Genomic DNA, 19,865 nt, shown 5'->3' with positions numbered 1-19,865 from the left:
TTAGCTATGGTTTTGGTATAAATATTGAGTCATTTGGAATTTTCATGAAGGAGATATAGGCACTCAAAGTCAAGGTATTGATTTTGTACCTATTGTCACTCTTTTGGATATAACACATGCATACAAAAAGAAATAGAAGATCGGTAATTAAAATTATAAATAAAACTTTTTTAGCTACACTTAACATATATTGCTTGATGAATTCTAAGCTGAAATGAGAGAGATATTAGAAGTTGAAGTCAATGCTTGGAATCTAAGGAGTAGTAAGTGATTGGAATTGCAAGTGGTTGTGTTTGAACTATATCTTGTGCATTTTGATAAGATTTTGGTTAAAATATATTAAAAATAGGTATTTTTATGTTATTAAATTTTTTACATAAGCTTTGTGGTATTTGAGTTTTGGATTTGTGAGATATGAAGAAAATAATTTTTGTAAGCTTATAAATTAGGATTTGAAGCACTTGCTAGGATTTTTAAGATGCTAGATGAACGGTATCAAATTTATGGTTGAATTATTTTATAGTAGTGCTTAAGGATAAATTCTATATTATCTATAAATTTGACAAAAATTGAATGATTGAATCAAGAGATTTGAATTTCTAAAATTCAAAAAGAAGAAATCTATTATAGAAAAAAAAAAATGAAGGGGTTTAATTACAATTTGAGTATTTTATATAAAGTAAAGGAATTTTTTGGAAGTCAAGACTTTATATATATATATATTGAAGATGGATATATAAAGCTATGGTTAAATTTTGATATAAAGATGAGTATTTGAGAGGAGATTATGGATTTTCTTTGAAATTATTGAAAATCTAACTTACCAGCAAATGGTTAATTATGATTTGGTATAACTCTGAATGTTAGGAAATTTTTAGATATCTTAGAAAGTCTTATGTATAAACCTTCTTATATATAAAATATTTTACTAGTGTGATATCTTTTTGATATTGTAGTAATTATTTGTCTTCTACTTTAAAGGTTAAATAACTTATTGGAGCATGGCTGACAAGTTAAAATTAAACTCTCTACAGTTAGGTACCTAGAGTATTTCCAGATAGAAAAATCATGTAGTACAACATCATTTCTTTTCTTGAGCCATATAAGATAGTGAATATCTCGAGAAGAAGACAAATGCCACTTCTTCCTATAAAAGTGGATAATAATAAAGAATTTGAAGTAGAAGAAGTCTTAGATTCAAGGCATCACCGAAATAGATTAAAATATATTTTTTATTGGTATAGATATGGTATTAGTGAACACACATGGAAGCTAATAAAGAATCTTATAAATGCAACAAATAAAGTTGAAGCTTTTCATCGATAACAGTTATCAAAACTAAGATGAAGAATAGTAAATCTTTACTATAAAAGAAATAAGATCCAAAAAATGTAGCATTCTACCTTCTACCCTTTTTTGTAGCTTTTGTATAATTATAATATTAAAGAGATGGAGAACCAATAACTAGTAGATTCAACTCAAGAACTTTTATTTGGGGACTTACTAGATGAAACATTGTAATTGTCACAACCTTCAAGATGATGAAATCAAGTTTGAAATCCTCAAGAACCACATGTCTTTAATTGAATAGATGGCAAGATACAACATATTTGATATCACGACCAAGGAGGAGTCATTTGATGTTTGGTGATTTTATTAAAGGTAGAAATGACTCTTGACAGTGTTTCAAATATTTTATTTGAAGGAAGTTACAAAGACCTCAACAACGATGAAATAATAGGATAGTTTGTTCGCCTTGATATTTGATATTATTGATGGTTGAGAGGATCTATCAACTATCTTTGAAGGAACAAAGATCAAAGTATGTAGCAAATATAATTTGCCGCATCTTAGATTTCCTGAACATATGAAGACTATTCTTCATGGAATTCATTCCTAAAAAGGGAGATAATATTATGCATATATATAGATACTCTAGTAATTATCTATATGATTAAGTAGAAGTAAGTAAATTTCATAATACCTTATAGATAAGCTTCCTAGAAGCTTTATAGACACTATTTTGAATTAACATATATTTGTAGTTGATTGATAGGCTAAAAACTTAATTAATAAGTTAATCACATGTTGATAACTTGTAGAATAAGCTAACTATGTGGTACATATATAGAAAACTTGCCTTGCAAATTAAGATATGTGTCTTACAATATCAACATGTATTGGAGGTCTTATATGACATTGTTAAGTAGTCTTAATTAAGAGTATATATAGAGGCAAGAGTGAAGCCTGCTTCATTCTTGTCAATGCCTTTTTAGTCCTTAGTCTTGCTTCAAGACTTTTTAGTCTTCTTGTTTTTGGCAATAGCCATTCTAGTTTAATATTATATCATCTTTGAGTGACTTTCTAGTTCTTTTAAGTGACACAAGAGCATATTGAGGATTTTCTTTCTTCAAGATTCATATCCTTGACATCTACATTTTTTCTTTTTATATAGTTTCTATACATTTGTAGCGTTAATGAGATAAAGAATCAATAGCCAATGTAGTCAATTGAAAAACTATCATTCATTGACTTATTGAATGAAACATTACAATTATCATAACCTTCAAGACAACATAATAGACATGAAGATCTTTAAGAATGATATGTTCTTCCTTCAATAGATGGCAAGATATAACACATTTGATATCATGACTTGAGTATAGACTTTCAATATTTGATGATTTTATTGGAGGTAAGTACGATTCTTGATTGAGTTAAAAATATTTTGTTTGAAAGTAGTTACAAAGCGTTTAACAATGATCAAATCATAGGATGGGCTTCCTATCCTGAAATGGAACATTATCAATGGTTGAGTGGACCTATCAACTATCCTCAAAGGAAGCAAAGATCAAAATACATAGCAAATATAATTTTTCCTATCTTTGACTTTCTCAATATATGATCACTCCTCCTTATAGAACTTGTTTCTAAATGAGGGAGTAATGTCATGGATATATATCTATATATATATATATATATATATATATATATATATATATATAATTATTAACTAAATAATATGAATAGGTAGAAGTTGGTAAAATTAGAATAATTTCGTAATATCTTTTAGAGAAGTTTCTTAAAATCTACATAGATGTTGTTTGACTTTACATGTGTTTGTAGTTGATTAGTAGGTTAGAGACTTGATTAACAAGCTAATCATGTGCTACATGTGTTAGTAGCTTATAGAACAAGTTAATCACGTGCTACATATTTTAATAGCTTGTAGAACAAGCTAATTATGTGGTGCCCATATAGAAAACTTGCCTTGCAAGTTAAGATATATGTCATGCAAAGTCAACACATTTTTGGAGGTCCTATAGAATGTCAACGCATAGATCTTAAGTAGATAGTATATATAGAAGCAAGAGTGAAGTTTTTTTCATTCTTATGAACTCCTTTGTTGGTTCTAGTCTAGTTTCAAGAGTCTTTGGTTTCCTTGTCTTTTGGCAATAGCCATTTTAGTTTTCTTTTTAATATATATACTTCTATATTTTTATTTTGTCATATTTCTTTGAAAGAGTCTTACTTGTTTATTTGCTTTCATCAAGTTCTTATCCTTAACACTTAAGAAGAGACATGTGAAATACAAAATGAATCTTCGTACACTCTAGAAGATATAATTAAGTTTTTTAAAGTACATATATATATATATATATATATATTAAAAGATTGACTTATATTATTTAGATAATTTATATTTGACTTACAATTTCATAAATTCACATGTAAATAGATTTTAAGATTTTAGCTTATACAATATTTTGAATTCTTTTTATTGAAATTTCTTATAAGTACTTAAAATCCTTCCATTCTAACAACTATTAAGTAATATAAAAAAATCAATTTTAAGTATATATATATATATATATATATGACATCAAAGATTTGTAACTGAAAATATAATATAAAGTCAATATCTATACATAAATAGAAGTAAGTAGAAATATATCAAGTGGATAAAATATTTCTTAATAAATATTTTAAAAACTTCTTAAATGCAAATTAGATTTATAAGTGTGATGTCTAACAAGAGTAACTTCTCTAAGAAGTTTGTTTTACTTTGAAGAAGCCACAATAGCAACAACTTGTAACTTATATACTTAGCTTATAAGCCTTGTGGTCTTTAAAAAAAGCTTCTATTTAGATTTCTTAATAAATAATACAAACAAGGATAAAAATTGTTGAAATATTTAATATTATGAGTAATTTTCTTGTATTACAATCTTAATTTAAGATTTTTTGATTTAATTATTTTTAATAATGAATATTAACATATATACATTATTTAATACATGAATTTATATATATGTTTTTTTTAGATTTATGTCTCCAATATATGAAAAATATACAAATTCCTACAAATACTAAATTATATTACCACCTTTGCTTCATGTATATTCTAAAAACAATGTTTTGAAGGTTCTTAAGTTATCTAGAAGCACAAAAAATAAAGAATTGAGTGATATCTAATTTCAACAAATTAATCACAAATCCATGCAATTGTTTTTTATTTTAAAACACTTGAGATTTTATTTTTATAAATAAATAAATAAATATATATATATATATATATATATTATTTTTATGACACATAAGCCTAAAAATTTAACATATTATATTTAATACGAATATTGGTTTAAAAGTATGATATATATAAATATACTATAAAATAAAACTTGAATAAAATTTAAATCAAACAACAAGTTTATTTTGATCTGTTTTAATATACCTACATATTGTAGTGGAAGACCATGTCAAAATTTAGTAAAACATCCTTATATGAGTGGGTCATTTTTAAGAAGATGGAACAACTAATGAGTGGTCTATAAAGAATTCGGATCCAAAATAGGGCTGAGCATTAGACGACCCATCAAAACTCCTTATATTGACCTCATACAGGGACACCATTTGAAGATCAACAGTAGTTAGGTTACGTGGATTAGGTTGTTACAACACACTCTGCTGTGTAGTCCGCCTTGAGTAGAGAATGTTTATTTGATCTAAAGTAACAAAAAAAAACAAAAAAAACAAAAAATAAAATGACTGCGAACAAGGTGTCAGCCACCGTCCACGAGGCATCCATAGCTGTGAATAAAATCGTGCCACGCAACACCCTCCTGCCCACGTGGCCGATAGAGAGCGAGGGACCCGCCAAAATCCAACTTAAGTGCCCCTTAGGCCGCACAAGGACAGCTCAGAACCACTCATTGAGTGCCAGGTTGGCCAAACGGATTCGCAATCCGAGGTGGCAGAGTTCTCACACCTGCCCATAACCGAACCTCTTCTGCTTCAGACACGTCTCCACCGCTCGCAGTGTGAATGCAACATCTCCCCCACTTTAGATGCACTGCTGGCATCGACCAAGACGTGGGGAGGCACTTCCTGCCAAATGGGAGTGACCACTCGACAAATTATTCCTCGCCGGTTTCCACTCCCGGTTTCCAAGTGCCTTCGCGGCCACACTCGCATTTTATCCAAAAAAATTGCAACCAAATCAACGGGGAAAAACACCGAAGTTGCCAATTTTAGGGCATTCCTTTTTGCTGACGCAGACTTGAATGTTTCGAGTCAGAGAATGGCGGATTTGGGTGTTTGTGGGGGAAAAAGAATGTCAGGAATGGCGACGAGGAGCGTTGGATCAAGATCGGAGCATGGTACGTAGAGAGTGGTAAAGCTAGAAAAGAGGGGAGAGGGGTGGGTTGGCTTTATAGCGGTGCGCCTGAATAGGTCGAAGGTTGGATCGTCGCTGGTTGCCTCGTATTGCCGTTGCCTATTGCCGAGTGCTTCTCGCGACGACTGACATCCATCTGCGAGTTTTCGGACACCGTGATTCCATACATCATCTGCTCAGACCATGCTGTGGTGCTTTTTGGGGGTGGGTGCATTAGATATGCAGTGACACACGTCTAGGTTTGCGGAACGGTTTCCACGGGCCTCGTTGGTGGAATTCGGTGTTGCAGAGACGACATGCGAAGGGCCGCTTTGTTGTCGTTGTTGTTGTTGTTGTTGTTGTTGCGTTGTTCCGGATCAGTCGAGAGCGTCGGTGGAGGACCGCAGGGAGAGCCTGACTGAGATCGGGTGTGAGTGGGTGAGTGGCGTTGCGAGGGTGGCAATTTGGCAGGTGCTGTTGGGTTTTGTGCGGATTTCTGTGCAGGGTTTAGTTTGGGGGTTTGTTAGATGTAGTGTGCTGTGGCGTTGCTATTGAGCATTTTTCAGGTGTTTGGCTGTTAAGTAGAAGAAGTAATATCTTGACAGTAGATTTCGTGACATGTTTTTGTGATAGTGCCAAGACTATTCGTGTTCTTGTTACCCTGCTTCGTGTTTTTTCTTTGTCCTCTTAGTTACTTTTGAAATAAAAAATCCCTCCCTCTCCCTCCTCGCAGTGTGTTGTTCTTTCCGGAATTCTACGTAATGTTTGGTTCATTTTTTTTTCTTCTCTCTTTCTGCAGGTTGGTTAGATCACAAGTCGAAAACGAGATCACATTCACGAGGAAGGCGGGATGGTGCTCGTTGATACAGTTTCACAGAGTTCTTTCCACACCACGACGAAGCCATGTACTGTAGAGAGTTGGCTGACTGGGACAGAGCCTGCGGAAAACGATACGGCCGATGCATCGTTGGTGAAACAAACGTCAATTGAGTTACCCGTCGAAGCCTACAAAGAGCTTCACAAGTTGGCTGGAAAATGGATGGACATCTTGGATCCCAAAGATCTTACGTTGACACGGCTCAAGGGTGCCATGACAAACCATGTTTATCAATGCCATTGGGAAAGAGACAATGGCCACCCACCTCGCAAGGTTCTTGTGCGGGTGTACGGGGAAGGTTCAAGCATGTTTTTTGACAGGAATGACGAGGTAATGACTTTCGAGCGGATGTCGCTGAAAGATCAGGGCCCACATCTGTTAGGCCGGTTTCCCAACGGTCGAGTTGAGGAATTCTTGCGAGCACGGGTTTGTACCATTTCTTTTAATGCCCCTACTTTTCAGAGTTCTGACTTCTTCTGAGGTCCCCCAGTTTGTACTTGAAGTGTGCTTGGAATAAACGAGTCATGTATTTTTTCGGTGATTGTGTTATTTATTCTCTGTGTATTAACGTTACGCTTTGTCCTCTATATGTTAGTCATCTTAAAAGGGTTTTTCTGGGCCTTGTTACTGCAGACACTTACGAAGCAAGACTTACGTGATCCAGAGATTTCGAAAAAAATTGCTGTGAAGCTGCAGGAGTTCCACAAGCTTGATATACCAGGGCCACGGAAAGCAAAGCTGTGGGAACGCCTCAGGTAGTCCTGTCTGTGCTATCTTGCTCACTTTAGCACTATATGTTGTGGAGAGTTTTTTTGCTTGTAGTTATATTTTTATCAGTGTTTTACTTGTTATTCATGTGTTGAATGAGGTTTCTGAAAAACTTTAGTGCTCGTCAGGGATTGGTTGGTGAAGATTTTGGAGCATCCCGACACCAGTGATGAGGATTTTGGGCTGAATAAATTGGATGATGAAATCAATGATCTGCAACGTCGACTGATGAAGCCTGATACTCGAATCGGATTCTGCCACAACGATTTGCAATATGGCAATATCATGGTTTCAGAGAAAGATGACTCCGTCACACTCATAGTACGTGCTTCTTCTCAAAATTACCTTTTAGTCGGTTCAGTGTAATGGTTAAAGAACGTGTTCTGCATTGTTGTCCTGTTCCCATCAGAATTATCTTTGAGAAGGAAAACACCTTTTACTTGATGTTCCAGATGCAAGTCATTTGCTGAGGTGGTCATTTTCTCTACTCAACATCTTATTACTTTTATGATTGGATCCCTAAGCTTCTTTTTTGTTGTATTGGAGCAGGATTACGAGTACGCCAGTTACAACCCCGTAGCATTTGACATTGCTAACCATTTCTGTGAGATGACTGCCGATTACCACTCTGATGAGCCGCATTTGTTAAACCAAGAGAGTTTCCCTGGTGAGCTTATTCATATGATTCTGATCTTGAATCTTCTTTCTTAATCGGACTTAGTTTCTACAAATGGGTACAGAACAGTTTCCTTTTTCCATATTTTATGACCATAACTTTAAAGGGGATTTCTTTGCAGACTATGAAGAGCGGAGCCAATTCTGCCGTGCATATCTAGAAGCTTCAGGTATTTGATATTAAGCATTTTATACAACTCTTATGTGTTATCGGATCCTTAATCATGTTAGTTGTGATTTGTATTCTCTGACGTGCGTAAACTTCCCCAGAGAAAGTTTTATCATTACATTTTTAATAGTGTTGCGCTGCCAACTTTTACGAAGGGAATATTATTGGATGTGGTCTAAAACAGGGGATTCAGTATCTCAGGAAGATGTGCGGAAACTTATTAAGGAAGTGGACGAGTTCGTACTTGCAAGCCACCTGCACTGGGCTCTTTGGGGCTTATTGTCGGTAAGAGTTCATTTTATTTATCACAACGAATCTGCCTCTGTTGTCTTTGGCTACTAGTTGTTGATTCGTTCTGACTTGTGTACTGTTTCATAATGAACCACAATCTTTCTGGGCCAAAGTCCGTAAGATTTGTCAGGTTGTGTCCATGTATTCGCATCATCTCGTCAAAGTTATTATGTTGATTGAAAGGTGTTGGAACTTCATGCCTTGAAATTTGTCACAGGCTGCACATCAAGACGTGGAATTCGACTTCTTGAGATATTCTCAGCAGCGATTTTCAGAATACTTTAAATTGAAACGTGAGTTATTTGGGAGCAGGTAGATCTTACAAACGTGGATATGTCTACTGCAAGATGAAAGTTGTTGATTGAACTCCATATGGTTTGATAGCACTTATGTATAGTAGAATGTTTTAGACCACTCTGGTAGGCTAGTTTAGAAGGAACACATGCATTCTATTGAGTCCTTACATCCAAATGTGCAGATTATTTGACATATCATTTACCTAAAACTTCTTCCATTTCTTGGTACTTGTGTAAAACTGTCTTTTCGTGCTGTATATGTCCGAACCATCATTTCTTGGGGGATATTAAGATGTGGGTTTTAAACCGTGCTCTTTGCTGCTCATTTCGTATTTTTAAGTTCCGAGGACCTTTGCTTGGTCGTTGGTCTTAAAACTGTAAACTCATATCTTTTATCATCTTTTATTGCTTGTATCATATACCAATTTGTACACATAGATGCTATGTTTTCAGCACGCTTAGTTTAGCACCAAATTGTATTTTTATTATCTTCACTTCCATCATTTTTTTATACACGTGATTTGGGATAGATCATCTTTTTAATCGTGAGGGAAATTGTGAACAATTTTAGATGCTCTACATGCATGTTATATTTTATTATATGTAAAACTAATCACAAAGAAGTTTTAAAAATAGGGTATTGCTAACCTCAACATAGCATTTGCTACTTCCACTACTAGTCACCCGATTTATATATTCTTTTAGTTTCAGTTTTTTCTTTTTAATTTTTAATTTTTTTCAAGCAATTTGAGGTTGAATTAGATTAGCAAAATACAATTGATATATTAGGTGTGTGAATCTCGATCCTTGCTTACCACATGCTATGGCTCTTGTTTGCTTGAGTTTTTTGCATGTGCTACAATGTCTTTCAAACGTTCAAAATCTAGAGCATCCACTACTAGTGACATACAACTTGTTGCAAGGATGAATAGAATATCAAATTGAAATAAAAATAAAAACAATTCAACTCTTAGTAGCTATGTTTTTATTATCCAAACCTCAAAACTTACAATATCATTTCAAAGGTTTTTGGATTTGAATCCAACAATAAAAAATGAAAGGAATTTAAGTCTAGTGTACCTTATGTTGTATCTTGTTGAGCAGTATTAACTTGATGTTACAACAGGTGAGAAAACCGTTGTATTTTAGATTTAGTTTTTTTCATGATTTGTAGATCATGGTTACATTGTTGTCAATATATATATATCCAATCAAATGAATCTGATGCGTAGTGTGCAGTTTCAACAAAGTGAATGAACAACATTGTCACTTGTTCCACTACATCATGATTTAACAACACTTTTTACTAGTTCCAAATGTTGTTACATTTTGCATTGTAAGAATGAAGTCTCCAATGCTTAGATTGAAGCTCTCACTTGCTCTTTCTTGCTCTCTTGCTCAATCTCATTAATAATTAGTATAATAATGCATTTTATAAAAGTTTACATGGTTTTTGCCTTGTCTTCTAATTCATCTTCCTATTTGAAAACATATTATTATAGAAGCAAGAAGATTGGAATTCTAATGCTATTCATGGTATAATTTTTAATATTTTTATTTACTTATTTACTTATTTTTATTATTCTTGATGTATCTTGATAATGAAAGGCAATATTTGTCATTGAATCAAAAGATAAGAGCTATTGTTAAAAAAAATCATAATCATGGCGATGTAATTTTGCAAAGAAAAGTCAATTCAGCAAGAAGAAGACTAGATCCAATGGTGACTAATGGTTGCTTGTATGCATTCATCTATTTGATAGAAATAGTTACACCATAGTCTATATAGAATCCATCAATTATTCTGTGCTAGGCAAGTTGTCAAAGATACAAATCTTGAAGAAAGAAAATCCTCAATACACTCTTGTGTCACTAAAAAGAACTAGAAAGTCACTCAAACATGATGTAATATTAAACTAGAATGGCTATTGCCAAAAACAACAAGACTAGAAAGTCTTGAAACAAGATTAAAGATTAAAAAGACATTCAAAAGAATGAAGCAGGCTTCACTCTTGCCTCTATATATACTCTTAATTAGAAGCTACATGATAATATCATATAGGACCTCCAATACATGTAGACATTGCAAGACACATATCTTAACTTGCAAGACAAGTTTTCTATATATACATCACATAGTTAGCTTATTCTGTAAGCTATCAACATGTGATTAATTTATTAATGAAGTTTTTAGCCTATCAATTAACTACAAATACATGTTAATTCAAAGCAATGTCTATAAAGCTTCTGGGAAGCTTATCTATAAGGTATTATGAAATTTACCTACTTCTACCTAATCATATAGGTATTTATTAGAGTATCTATGTATATCCATAATATTACCTCTTCTTTTACGAATGAGCTCCATCAAGAGTAATCTTCATATGTTGAAAAAATCTAAGATACATCAAATTGTATTTGCCACATAATCTAATCTTTGTTCCTTCAAAGATAATTGATAAGTCTTCTCAGCTATTGATAGTATCCTATACCAAAGTAAGAAGACCACCCTCTAATTTGATCAATGTTGAGGCCTTTGTAACTTCCTTTAAATAAAAAATTTAAAACACCATCAAGAGTTATTCCTACCTCTAATAAAATCACCACACATCGAGAGTCTCTTCTAAGGTCGTGATATCAAAGACGTTGTATCTTGCCATCTATTTAAGGAAGAACATGTCATTCTTGAAGATCTCAAGCTTGATTTCATCATCTTAATGGTTGAGACAATTGCAATGTCTCATTTGGTAAGTCTGCAAGTAAAAGTTCTTGAGTTGAATCTATTGGTAGTTGGTTCTGCATCTCTTTAATGTCACAATTATACAAAAGCTACAAAGAAGGGTAGAAGGTAGAATGCTACCTTCTTTGGATCTTATTTCTTTTATAGCAAAGATTTGCTATTCTTCACCTTAGTTTTGACAGATGTCATTGATGAAAAGATTCAACTCTCTTTATTGCATTTACAGGATTCTTTTTTAGCTCCCATGTGTGTTCATTAAAATCATATCCACACTAATGAAAAAAAATATTCTAATCTATTTTGGTGTTGCCTTAAATCTAAGAATTCTTCTACCTCAAACTCTTCATTATTATCCAATTTAATAGGAAGAAGTGGCATTTGTCTTCTTTTCAAGATATTCACAATTTTATATGGCTCAAGAAGAGACACATGAAATATAAGGTGTATCTTCATAGACTCTAGAGGATATAATCGATAAAGAGTAGGATTTATTTGTTCACTAATAAAAAAAGATCAAGCCTATAATAGTTAAACTTAATACAAGAATGAGTAGTCTTGACATTGTCACAAAGTAATTATACCTTATCACCTACATTGAATTATGGTTGTTCTTTGTGATAGGCATTTACATTAATTTTTTGTTTTTCTTAAGCTCCTTCTTATTGCGCCTTTACTATTGCATCTAGCTTTAAAAAATGATTTGTCAAATCTTTTGTCACACAATTATTAACTATTTAAAAGTCAAAAGTATCAAGTTGTGGATGATAACCATAATTGGAAAAAAAAGATGTTTGTTGAGTAGAAGAATGTACTAAATTATTATATGCAAACTTTGCCAATAGTAAAAGAGTTGTCAAATCATCTTAATGATAGTTGATGGTACACCTCAAGTACTCCAAAACTTGATTCATCCATTTTATTTGCCCATCAGTTTGAGAATGAAAAGCTAAAGAGAGCTTTATATCCACCTTCAAAAACTTGAAAAGGATTCTCCAAAATCTTGATATAAATTTAGTACCTTTTATTTGATATAATATCTTTAAGCAATCTGTAATAGTGATAGATGTTGTTAAAAAAAAGCTTAGCTATTTCTTCACATATGATAGATTTTGTACATGATACAAAATATGCCATCTTGGTAAAATGATCCACTACCACAAATATAGAATCATATAAACATGAGATTAGAAGATCTATGATAAAATCTATAGAAATCAAAGACCATGGTTGTTTTAGAATAGGTAATGGTTGAAGAAGTCCATAAGATCAATGGCAAATAGTTTTAAATCTTGAATAAATATCACATGATTGTATAAAGACTTTGAATACTTTTCACATTTGAGGCTACCAAAAATCTCTTGATATTAGCTCCAAAATCTTGTTGTATCTAAAATATTTGGCTATTGGAAAGTCATGACAAGTTTGAAGAATACATAATTGTGTCCCACCTTCTCGAATATATAATTGTCCCTCAAAATAGAGTAGGTTGTTCTTAAACTTGAACTTAGAAGTCTCATGAGACTTAGAAGAATTATTCTTAATATCACAATCAAAAAGATTAGGGACATACTTTACTGAATTTTCTTGATAAAGATTGAATCAATAGTCAATATTGATTTTGTTGCTCAAAGGTGAAAATATTTTAGCTTCAAGAGAATCATTTTTTGTTAATAAAAAGATGTATCTTCTTCTTTTGGTACAAGATAATAAAGTCTAGAAAAGGCATCCGATAAACCTTATTGTTTTTTAGGTCGATAAGTAATTTTGAAATCAAATCTTGATAAGGACATGCTCCAATGAGCTTGGCGACAATCTAAAATAGGTGTTGACATGAAATACTTGAGGTTCTTGTGATCTCTCTATATATATATCTAGTGACTAGACTTGAAGTGTCTTCTAAGTAATGACACCATTTTTGAAATGAATCCATAATTACAAGGAGCTCTTTGTTGTAGATCTCATAATTGATCTTGATTGCTGAAAATATTTTGGAATGACAAACTATTAGATGGATTTTGTCATCTACTCCTATTTGTAATAATATTGCATCCAAGGCTAAGTCTAATGCATGTATTTCTATAAAAAAATCCTTGGAGAAGTCAATATGATATAAAATTTTAATAAAATAAAACTCCTTTTTTAAAGCATCAAATGATGTTTTAGCTTCTTTACTCTACTCAAGTTTGCTTTTATAAGTCAAATGTATAAGTAAAGCTATAATTTGAGAAAAAATCTTGATAAAGATCGGATAGTAATTGCCAAAGTTGAAAAAATATTGTATATTTCTTATTATTCTTAGAGTCTTTCAATCTATGATAGTCTAGACCTTCTTTGGATCCATCATTAGTCCTTCATTGGAAATGATGTATCCTAAGAAGTCAAGTTAAGTAGTGTAGAATATACATTTTTAAAACTTTGCATATAATCTTGTATCTCTAAATTTTTGTAATACATGACAAACATGAACTTCATATTCTTTTGTGTTTTTAGAATAGATTAAGATGTCATCTAAACAGAAAAAAATAAAATCATCAAAAAATTCAAGAAAGACATCATTTATTAGATGTTGAAAAGAAATTGGTGCATTTGTGAGTCCAAAAGGCATGACACTATATTTAAAATATCCATATCCAATTCAAATTGTAATTTCCTATTCATCTCCTCCTTTAATACATACATAATTATATGCTCCTTGTAGATCTATTTTTGTATAGATCTTTACTTGATTCAATTGATCAAGAAGTCTTGAAATCAAAGATAGAGGATATCTATTTTTAATGGTGATCTTGTTGAGTCCTTGATTGTCCATACATATCCACAAAGATCTTTCTTTTTCTTCACAAATAAGATAAGAGTCCTAGCTAGAGATTTAAAATGACATATGAAATTCTTAGCCAAGTTCTTATCAATGTACTCCTTAAACGCAACTAATTCATTTTATAATAGGCTATAGATTGATCCAAATAATGATTGAGCTCTTTCAAGAATATCAATAGAATAAATGTAAGAACAATGTTCTAGAAGAATATTTACATTCTTCTTTTGAAAAACATCTTTAAAATCTTGATATTGACTAAGAATACCACTTGACGTCTTTTTGCCATCAGAAATAAGTATGGCATATAAAACAAAAGATAATCCTTCTTTTGTAGCATGCATAAAAGCTTTTGCACCTACTAATAAGGATTTGAATGTACTAGACTTATGTATTTTTACTTCACTAATGAAATTTTGGATTAAACTATCAAAAAAATTTAGGTTACAAGAAATCCAATCTATTTGAAGATTATATTTTTTTAATCAAGATAATCCTAAAATAATTGGATTAAATAAAGATCTTATTACATCAAATATTATCATATTATTATGATCTTTAATTGCTACATCTATAGGAAAAGTCTCATATATGACATGTTCAAAAGATAACAAACGACTATTTATGACTTTTATATATATAAATTTATTTTTTTGACTAACAATATCTCTTATTTTTTGACAAAATCTTTGTCTATAAAAATAGCTGAGGCTCCTGAATCTAATAAATTAAGACTTTTTGATTTTTTGATCCTAAATAAACTTCTATTATAAAATAAGGTGAAGGATTTGAGAAGAGAATAAGATCTTTATTAGGAGGTATGCAAGATTTCAACGGCATGTTGTCTTAATACATGAAGTCTTGCTTAAGATTGTTCTGGGCACCTGATTGTTAAAGGTAGAATGGAAATTTCTACAACAAAATCCTACTTCTAATTAAACACCAATAATGCTAAACCAATTTTAATCAAATTTAGAAAAACTTCAAAGGAATTATAAAGAAACAGTAAGAAATCTTAAAGAAATATGAAAATAATTACAAATATATCTTAAATATATCTCAATTAAATCTTAATTTAATCCTAGTTGAAATCCTATTGGACTTCATTCAAACTTTAGGCCAAAAATTAACTATATCTTAAATCCTAAATAAACTCAAATAAAATCCTAAACCCTAAATCAAACCTTGATCAAATTCTAATCTTTAAATCAAATCCTAAATCCCAAATCTTTAATCCTAAAATCCCAAATCCTAACCAAATCCTAATCCTAAATCAAATCCTAACTATATTCTAAATCTTAAATCAAATCCTAACAAAATTCTAACCCTAAATCAAATTCTATCCAAACCCTAAACCCTAAATCAAATTGTAACAAAACACTAACCCTAAATAAAATCCTAATAAATTCCTAAATCCTAAATCAAATTCTAATCAAATCCTAAACCCTAAATCAAATCCTAAACTCTAAATAAAATCCTAAATCCTAAATAAAACCTAATTCTAAATCAAAGCCTAATCAAATCTTAATCCTAAATTAAATCCTAACCAAATCCTAAATCCTAAACCAAACTTTAGTAATTTCTATAATAGATGTATACCTCAATAACTAATGAATGAAGTGTTGATCTTAACTCAAAATTTCCACACTTCTTAAAAAATGAGTTAAAAACAAGCACAAAAAATTTGAAAAGAATCGAAATAACTAAATAGAGGATAATCTCAAAAACATGCTTGGATATTGGTTGGTCTCCTTCTCCGACCTTGATGCCAATCTCCCAGAGCCAATATCTCTCTTTTTCACCATTTGATTGATTTTAAAATTCTCATGCATATAGAAAAATAAGTCTAATATCCTTACATATAAATTTCACTCCATTTCAATTAGTAGATTGTATGAAATTAAAAAAACCCTCACTAGACCTAAAATTCTTTTTTTTGAGACCTTAATTCACTTAAACCTCAATTATTCTCAATTAAACCATTAGATTGAGCTAAGATTTACAATATATATTAAGCACAACTATGACCATTAACCTACAAAATTTCATCTATTGATCTTTAAGAAAACACTTGAAATCACTAAAAATATCAACCCTATTTTATTTCAAAAAATCCTAGTCATTCAAAAATAAACTTGACTTTGTAAAGATCTTACAAAGCCATTTCAAATTCAAATCACCCAAAACCAACGCTTATAAAAGTCCTATCCAATTTGCTATCAAATTGCATTCTTTGATCTGCAAAAGAACCCTTGAGTTACCATAGGTGCTCGATTTTGTGCCTTAGGGTCTGATTTCTACCCAGGTTACTAACCGGCCCTCCTCGAGTATCAATATCTAGTTTTTCTAGATAATATTTGCTACAATTTACTTTTAACTTTGTCTTAAAGATACTTATATTATTTATTATATTGATCTACCTTATTTTGCCTTATTTATGGCCCTATAAAATAAATAGAAGTCACTTTTGTAAAAAGATAGTACTACTACTTAAAATTTTATTACCTTCCTATCTTTTATCTAATTTTTTTACTTTATCTTTTAACTTGGCTCTTTTATAATAAGATCCATATTATCATCTTTTACCATATAGTCATCTTACAACATGATAATGGTTCTTGTTATAGTTGGAAAAATTCGTTTTTTGATACATTATCTTCTTTGGCAACCATACTCCTTATTTTGTGATTGTGTTGTTTCTTTGGACAATAATGAACAATATATTTAGCTTCTCCATTATATAAGCATGATTTCTCTTAACATCATCGAGTCTTTTCCTACTTTGTGAGGAATTTAAAATGTATCGTATTAATTTTTATTGGATTTGATCTTAATCAATGAGTTTCTAAAAACTTGGAAACTGCCATGATTATTTGATTCATTCTTCTCTAGCCAAATTTTTATTCTTGACGTCTTTCAAAGAATCAATTATTGCATTCAATGGCATGAGCAATAAATTATTCTAAAGATTTTGTCTTTTATATTATCAATAATATATCTTTGATATTATCTTTTAAATCATATCAAAATTGATTGATAAAGGCTTTGTCATTCTAATCAATGTTGCAAGGAAAGTTTTAGAATTCAGCAGTATATATGGTGGCTAACTATAATCTTTGCCATAAAGATAAGAACTTAGTCTCTGCTACTCTTTTTTGATCACTTTTTCCAAATGTGACTATAAACACTTTTAAAAATAAATTCAAATTATAAAAGAGTCGTGAATCCTTTTCCATCAAAGGTGCGAATCAAGAGAGAATTCTTACTGATAGAAGTATGACTATAAAGCTTACTTGAGTAAATCCATCAAGATATTGAAAAAATATATCTGAGATAAAACTTGACTTGTTGCAGAAATCCACAAAATTTTGAACTTGTTCCATCAAACTTCTCAAGCATACTAATCCTTCTCTCCATCATACTTATACAAGCAAAACTCTTTGGATTTGGTTGTGAGGTTGATCTACTTGCTTCCTTTAATTCCATAACTTCTTATTGCAAACTATGAACTTCCATATGCGTAGTTATGGTACTTCTATGATTCAAGTTGGAAATATGTGAGATTTCTACTTTTAGAATATTGATAATTTCATAAAGATCAATAGTTATAAATCTATTTTCACTTCTCTTGAGAATAGCATCCATAATTTTTTCTTCTATAGATAATTCAAACAAATTCAAAAAGTTAAATTAGAAGAAGGTAATCTATAATTTTTAATACCAAATGAAAATATCTACAAAGAAGGGTCTCCACTCTCTTTAAGAAAAAGATCAATATTAGAAAATAAGATTTTTTTTAAAGGTGGGTAATCTGCAACCTTCAAAATACAACAATAAAAGTGAATTAATTTATTTACTTCTAAAATAATATAAAAATATTAAATTAGTACTCTTATCAAATTATCAAGGACATGAATCTTAAACTATTATATTTTTATATAATTATTTATTTAATTATCACTTATAGCCTTTTATAGTCAATACATGCATCTATTATATTTAAAATAGTAAAATGTCAAGATAATGATAAGCTTCTATATTTTTGATTCAAAGAAGACTGTTATTAAATAAAAATTATAAGATGATAGCAAGCCATGGTTCTTGAGAATGTAATTTAATGCTCAGCTAATGTAAGATTTTTATTTTCTATTTTTATATTTTTTATATTTTTTAAATATAAATAAAACTATTTTATAACTTTTTGGAGTATAAAGCATACATTTAACATTTATGGCCAATTTTCTATTTCCTAGTATTATTTATTTTTATATAAGATGAGCCAAATCAATCTAATTTTTTCAGCACATATATTTTTTTAAAAAAGACATGCCACCTAGGACTAAATTAAAGATATATTTCAAATCCTTAAGTGATTTATTTTAGAATAAAAATAATATTATTCATAATTAATTTTTGTAACTTTGGACATAGTTTTCTTTTTAAATAGTAGGTTCTAGACTAATAAAAGTTATTAGGATCATTGTAGTTATTATTCATAAGATTGTCTATGATAAGAAAATAATTTTTTTTAGCCATTGTATAAATGTTTTTACTTGCACATTCTAAATATTTATTTAATAGAAAGAGATTTAATCTAAGTATAGGAAGTAAATTGATTTGGTTGGATAATATGACGTTAAACATCTATTTCACAAAGAAAGCATTGATTGTTAAAATTTCTTAATAAAAGACTAAAAGGTATTCATTGCCTTAAGAAAGCTATTCAAAATAATAAGAAAATTATTGGTAGAAGTTAATATAATGTAATTTACCATAAGAATTCTCCTTATAAGATAAAATCATGTTACATACCAAAATATTAATTTTATTTTATATCCTTTGGATAATTTTTTTTAATAATTATAATTCTTATTTTAATTTTTTTAGACATAAAAATAGTGTATATCCAATACATAAGTAGAATAGTAAGAAACATACCAAAATACTTCTTTTTTTTATCCAAAAGATAGAGATAAGATTACTGAGAAAAAAAAAAACAACTACTAGAGCTAATTCATTTATATTATTGTGTAAGATTATATCATATTGAGATATTTTAAAAAATAAATTCTACTTAGGTATTGAAATATAAGTATTTTATTAGCTTCTAAGAATATTATCTAAAATGTGATGAAGTTATAAAAAAGTTGTTAGATCAATGCTTATAATTTTCATAAAACTTGCTTACCATTTGGTTAAGAACCAAGGCATTGTTTCATGCATGGTTTTTTTAAAACTAGAACCTAGCATAAGATTCTACAAAAGAATTTTTCAAATTTAATTGTTTGCAATTATATATTCTATTGGCATCTTTGATCTTGATAATATGGAATTTGGAATGCATTTTTTTACAACTTTAAAACACGTCTTAGAACAAATATTTCTTTGTGCCTTCTATCTTAATTAAGATTTTAGCTTTTGATCTTTAATTTTCTAATTTTTTTATTATTCTAAGTTAATTTAGATTCTCTTAATTTTTTTTAGATGCTATAATTTTGAAGGATTTTTTAGAAAATAGCCTAGACACCTTCTATATTTTATTTTATTTCTAATGATGTTTAGGATCTATACATTGTAT

The 19,865-nt window shown here is 30.3% G+C and overlaps 1 protein-coding gene across 7 annotated transcripts; it reads left to right on the top strand.

Annotated features, from left to right (window-relative positions):
* Positions 1-5,531: 5,531 nt before the first annotated feature.
* LOC112277561 (putative choline kinase 2) lies at positions 5,532-8,950 on the top strand. Of its 7 annotated transcripts, none has more exons than XM_090247375.1 (8): positions 5,532-5,660; positions 6,456-6,959; positions 7,167-7,288; positions 7,430-7,622; positions 7,851-7,968; positions 8,099-8,146; positions 8,339-8,430; positions 8,654-8,950. In XM_090247375.1, exons 2-8 carry the CDS (start codon positions 6,507-6,509, stop codon positions 8,750-8,752), a joined length of 1,125 nt encoding a protein of 374 aa, XP_090103501.1. In that variant the 5' UTR covers positions 5,532-5,660; positions 6,456-6,506; the 3' UTR covers positions 8,753-8,950. The 7 variants fall into 7 exon arrangements, with proteins under 7 accessions (XP_090103501.1, XP_073387447.1, XP_024365804.1 ...); XM_073531346.2 differs by having other exon boundaries at positions 5,535-5,660; positions 8,330-8,430; XM_024510036.3 differs by lacking the exon at positions 5,532-5,660 and adding an exon at positions 5,726-5,881 and having other exon boundaries at positions 8,330-8,430.
* The last annotated feature ends 10,915 nt before the right edge of the window (positions 8,951-19,865 follow it).

Source organism: Physcomitrium patens, chromosome 25 (assembly GCF_059467195.1).
Source record: "Physcomitrium patens ecotype Gransden chromosome 25, ASM5946719v1, whole genome shotgun sequence".
NCBI lineage: Eukaryota > Viridiplantae > Streptophyta > Bryopsida > Funariales > Funariaceae > Physcomitrium > Physcomitrium patens.
This window is presented reverse-complemented; position numbering and strand designations above follow the sequence as displayed.

Bases quoted from the DNA above. Each gene is read 5' to 3' on its own strand.
- LOC112277561 (XM_073531346.2), top strand. From the start codon at position 6,507: ATGGTGCTCGTTGATACAGTTTCACAGAGTTCTTTCCACACCACGACG. The intron at 7,623-7,850 runs GTACGTGCTTCT...GTATTGGAGCAG, and splicing joins ATGACTCCGTCACACTCATA to GATTACGAGTACGCCAGTTA. The intron at 7,969-8,098 runs GTGAGCTTATTC...ATTTCTTTGCAG, and splicing joins AAACCAAGAGAGTTTCCCTG to ACTATGAAGAGCGGAGCCAA.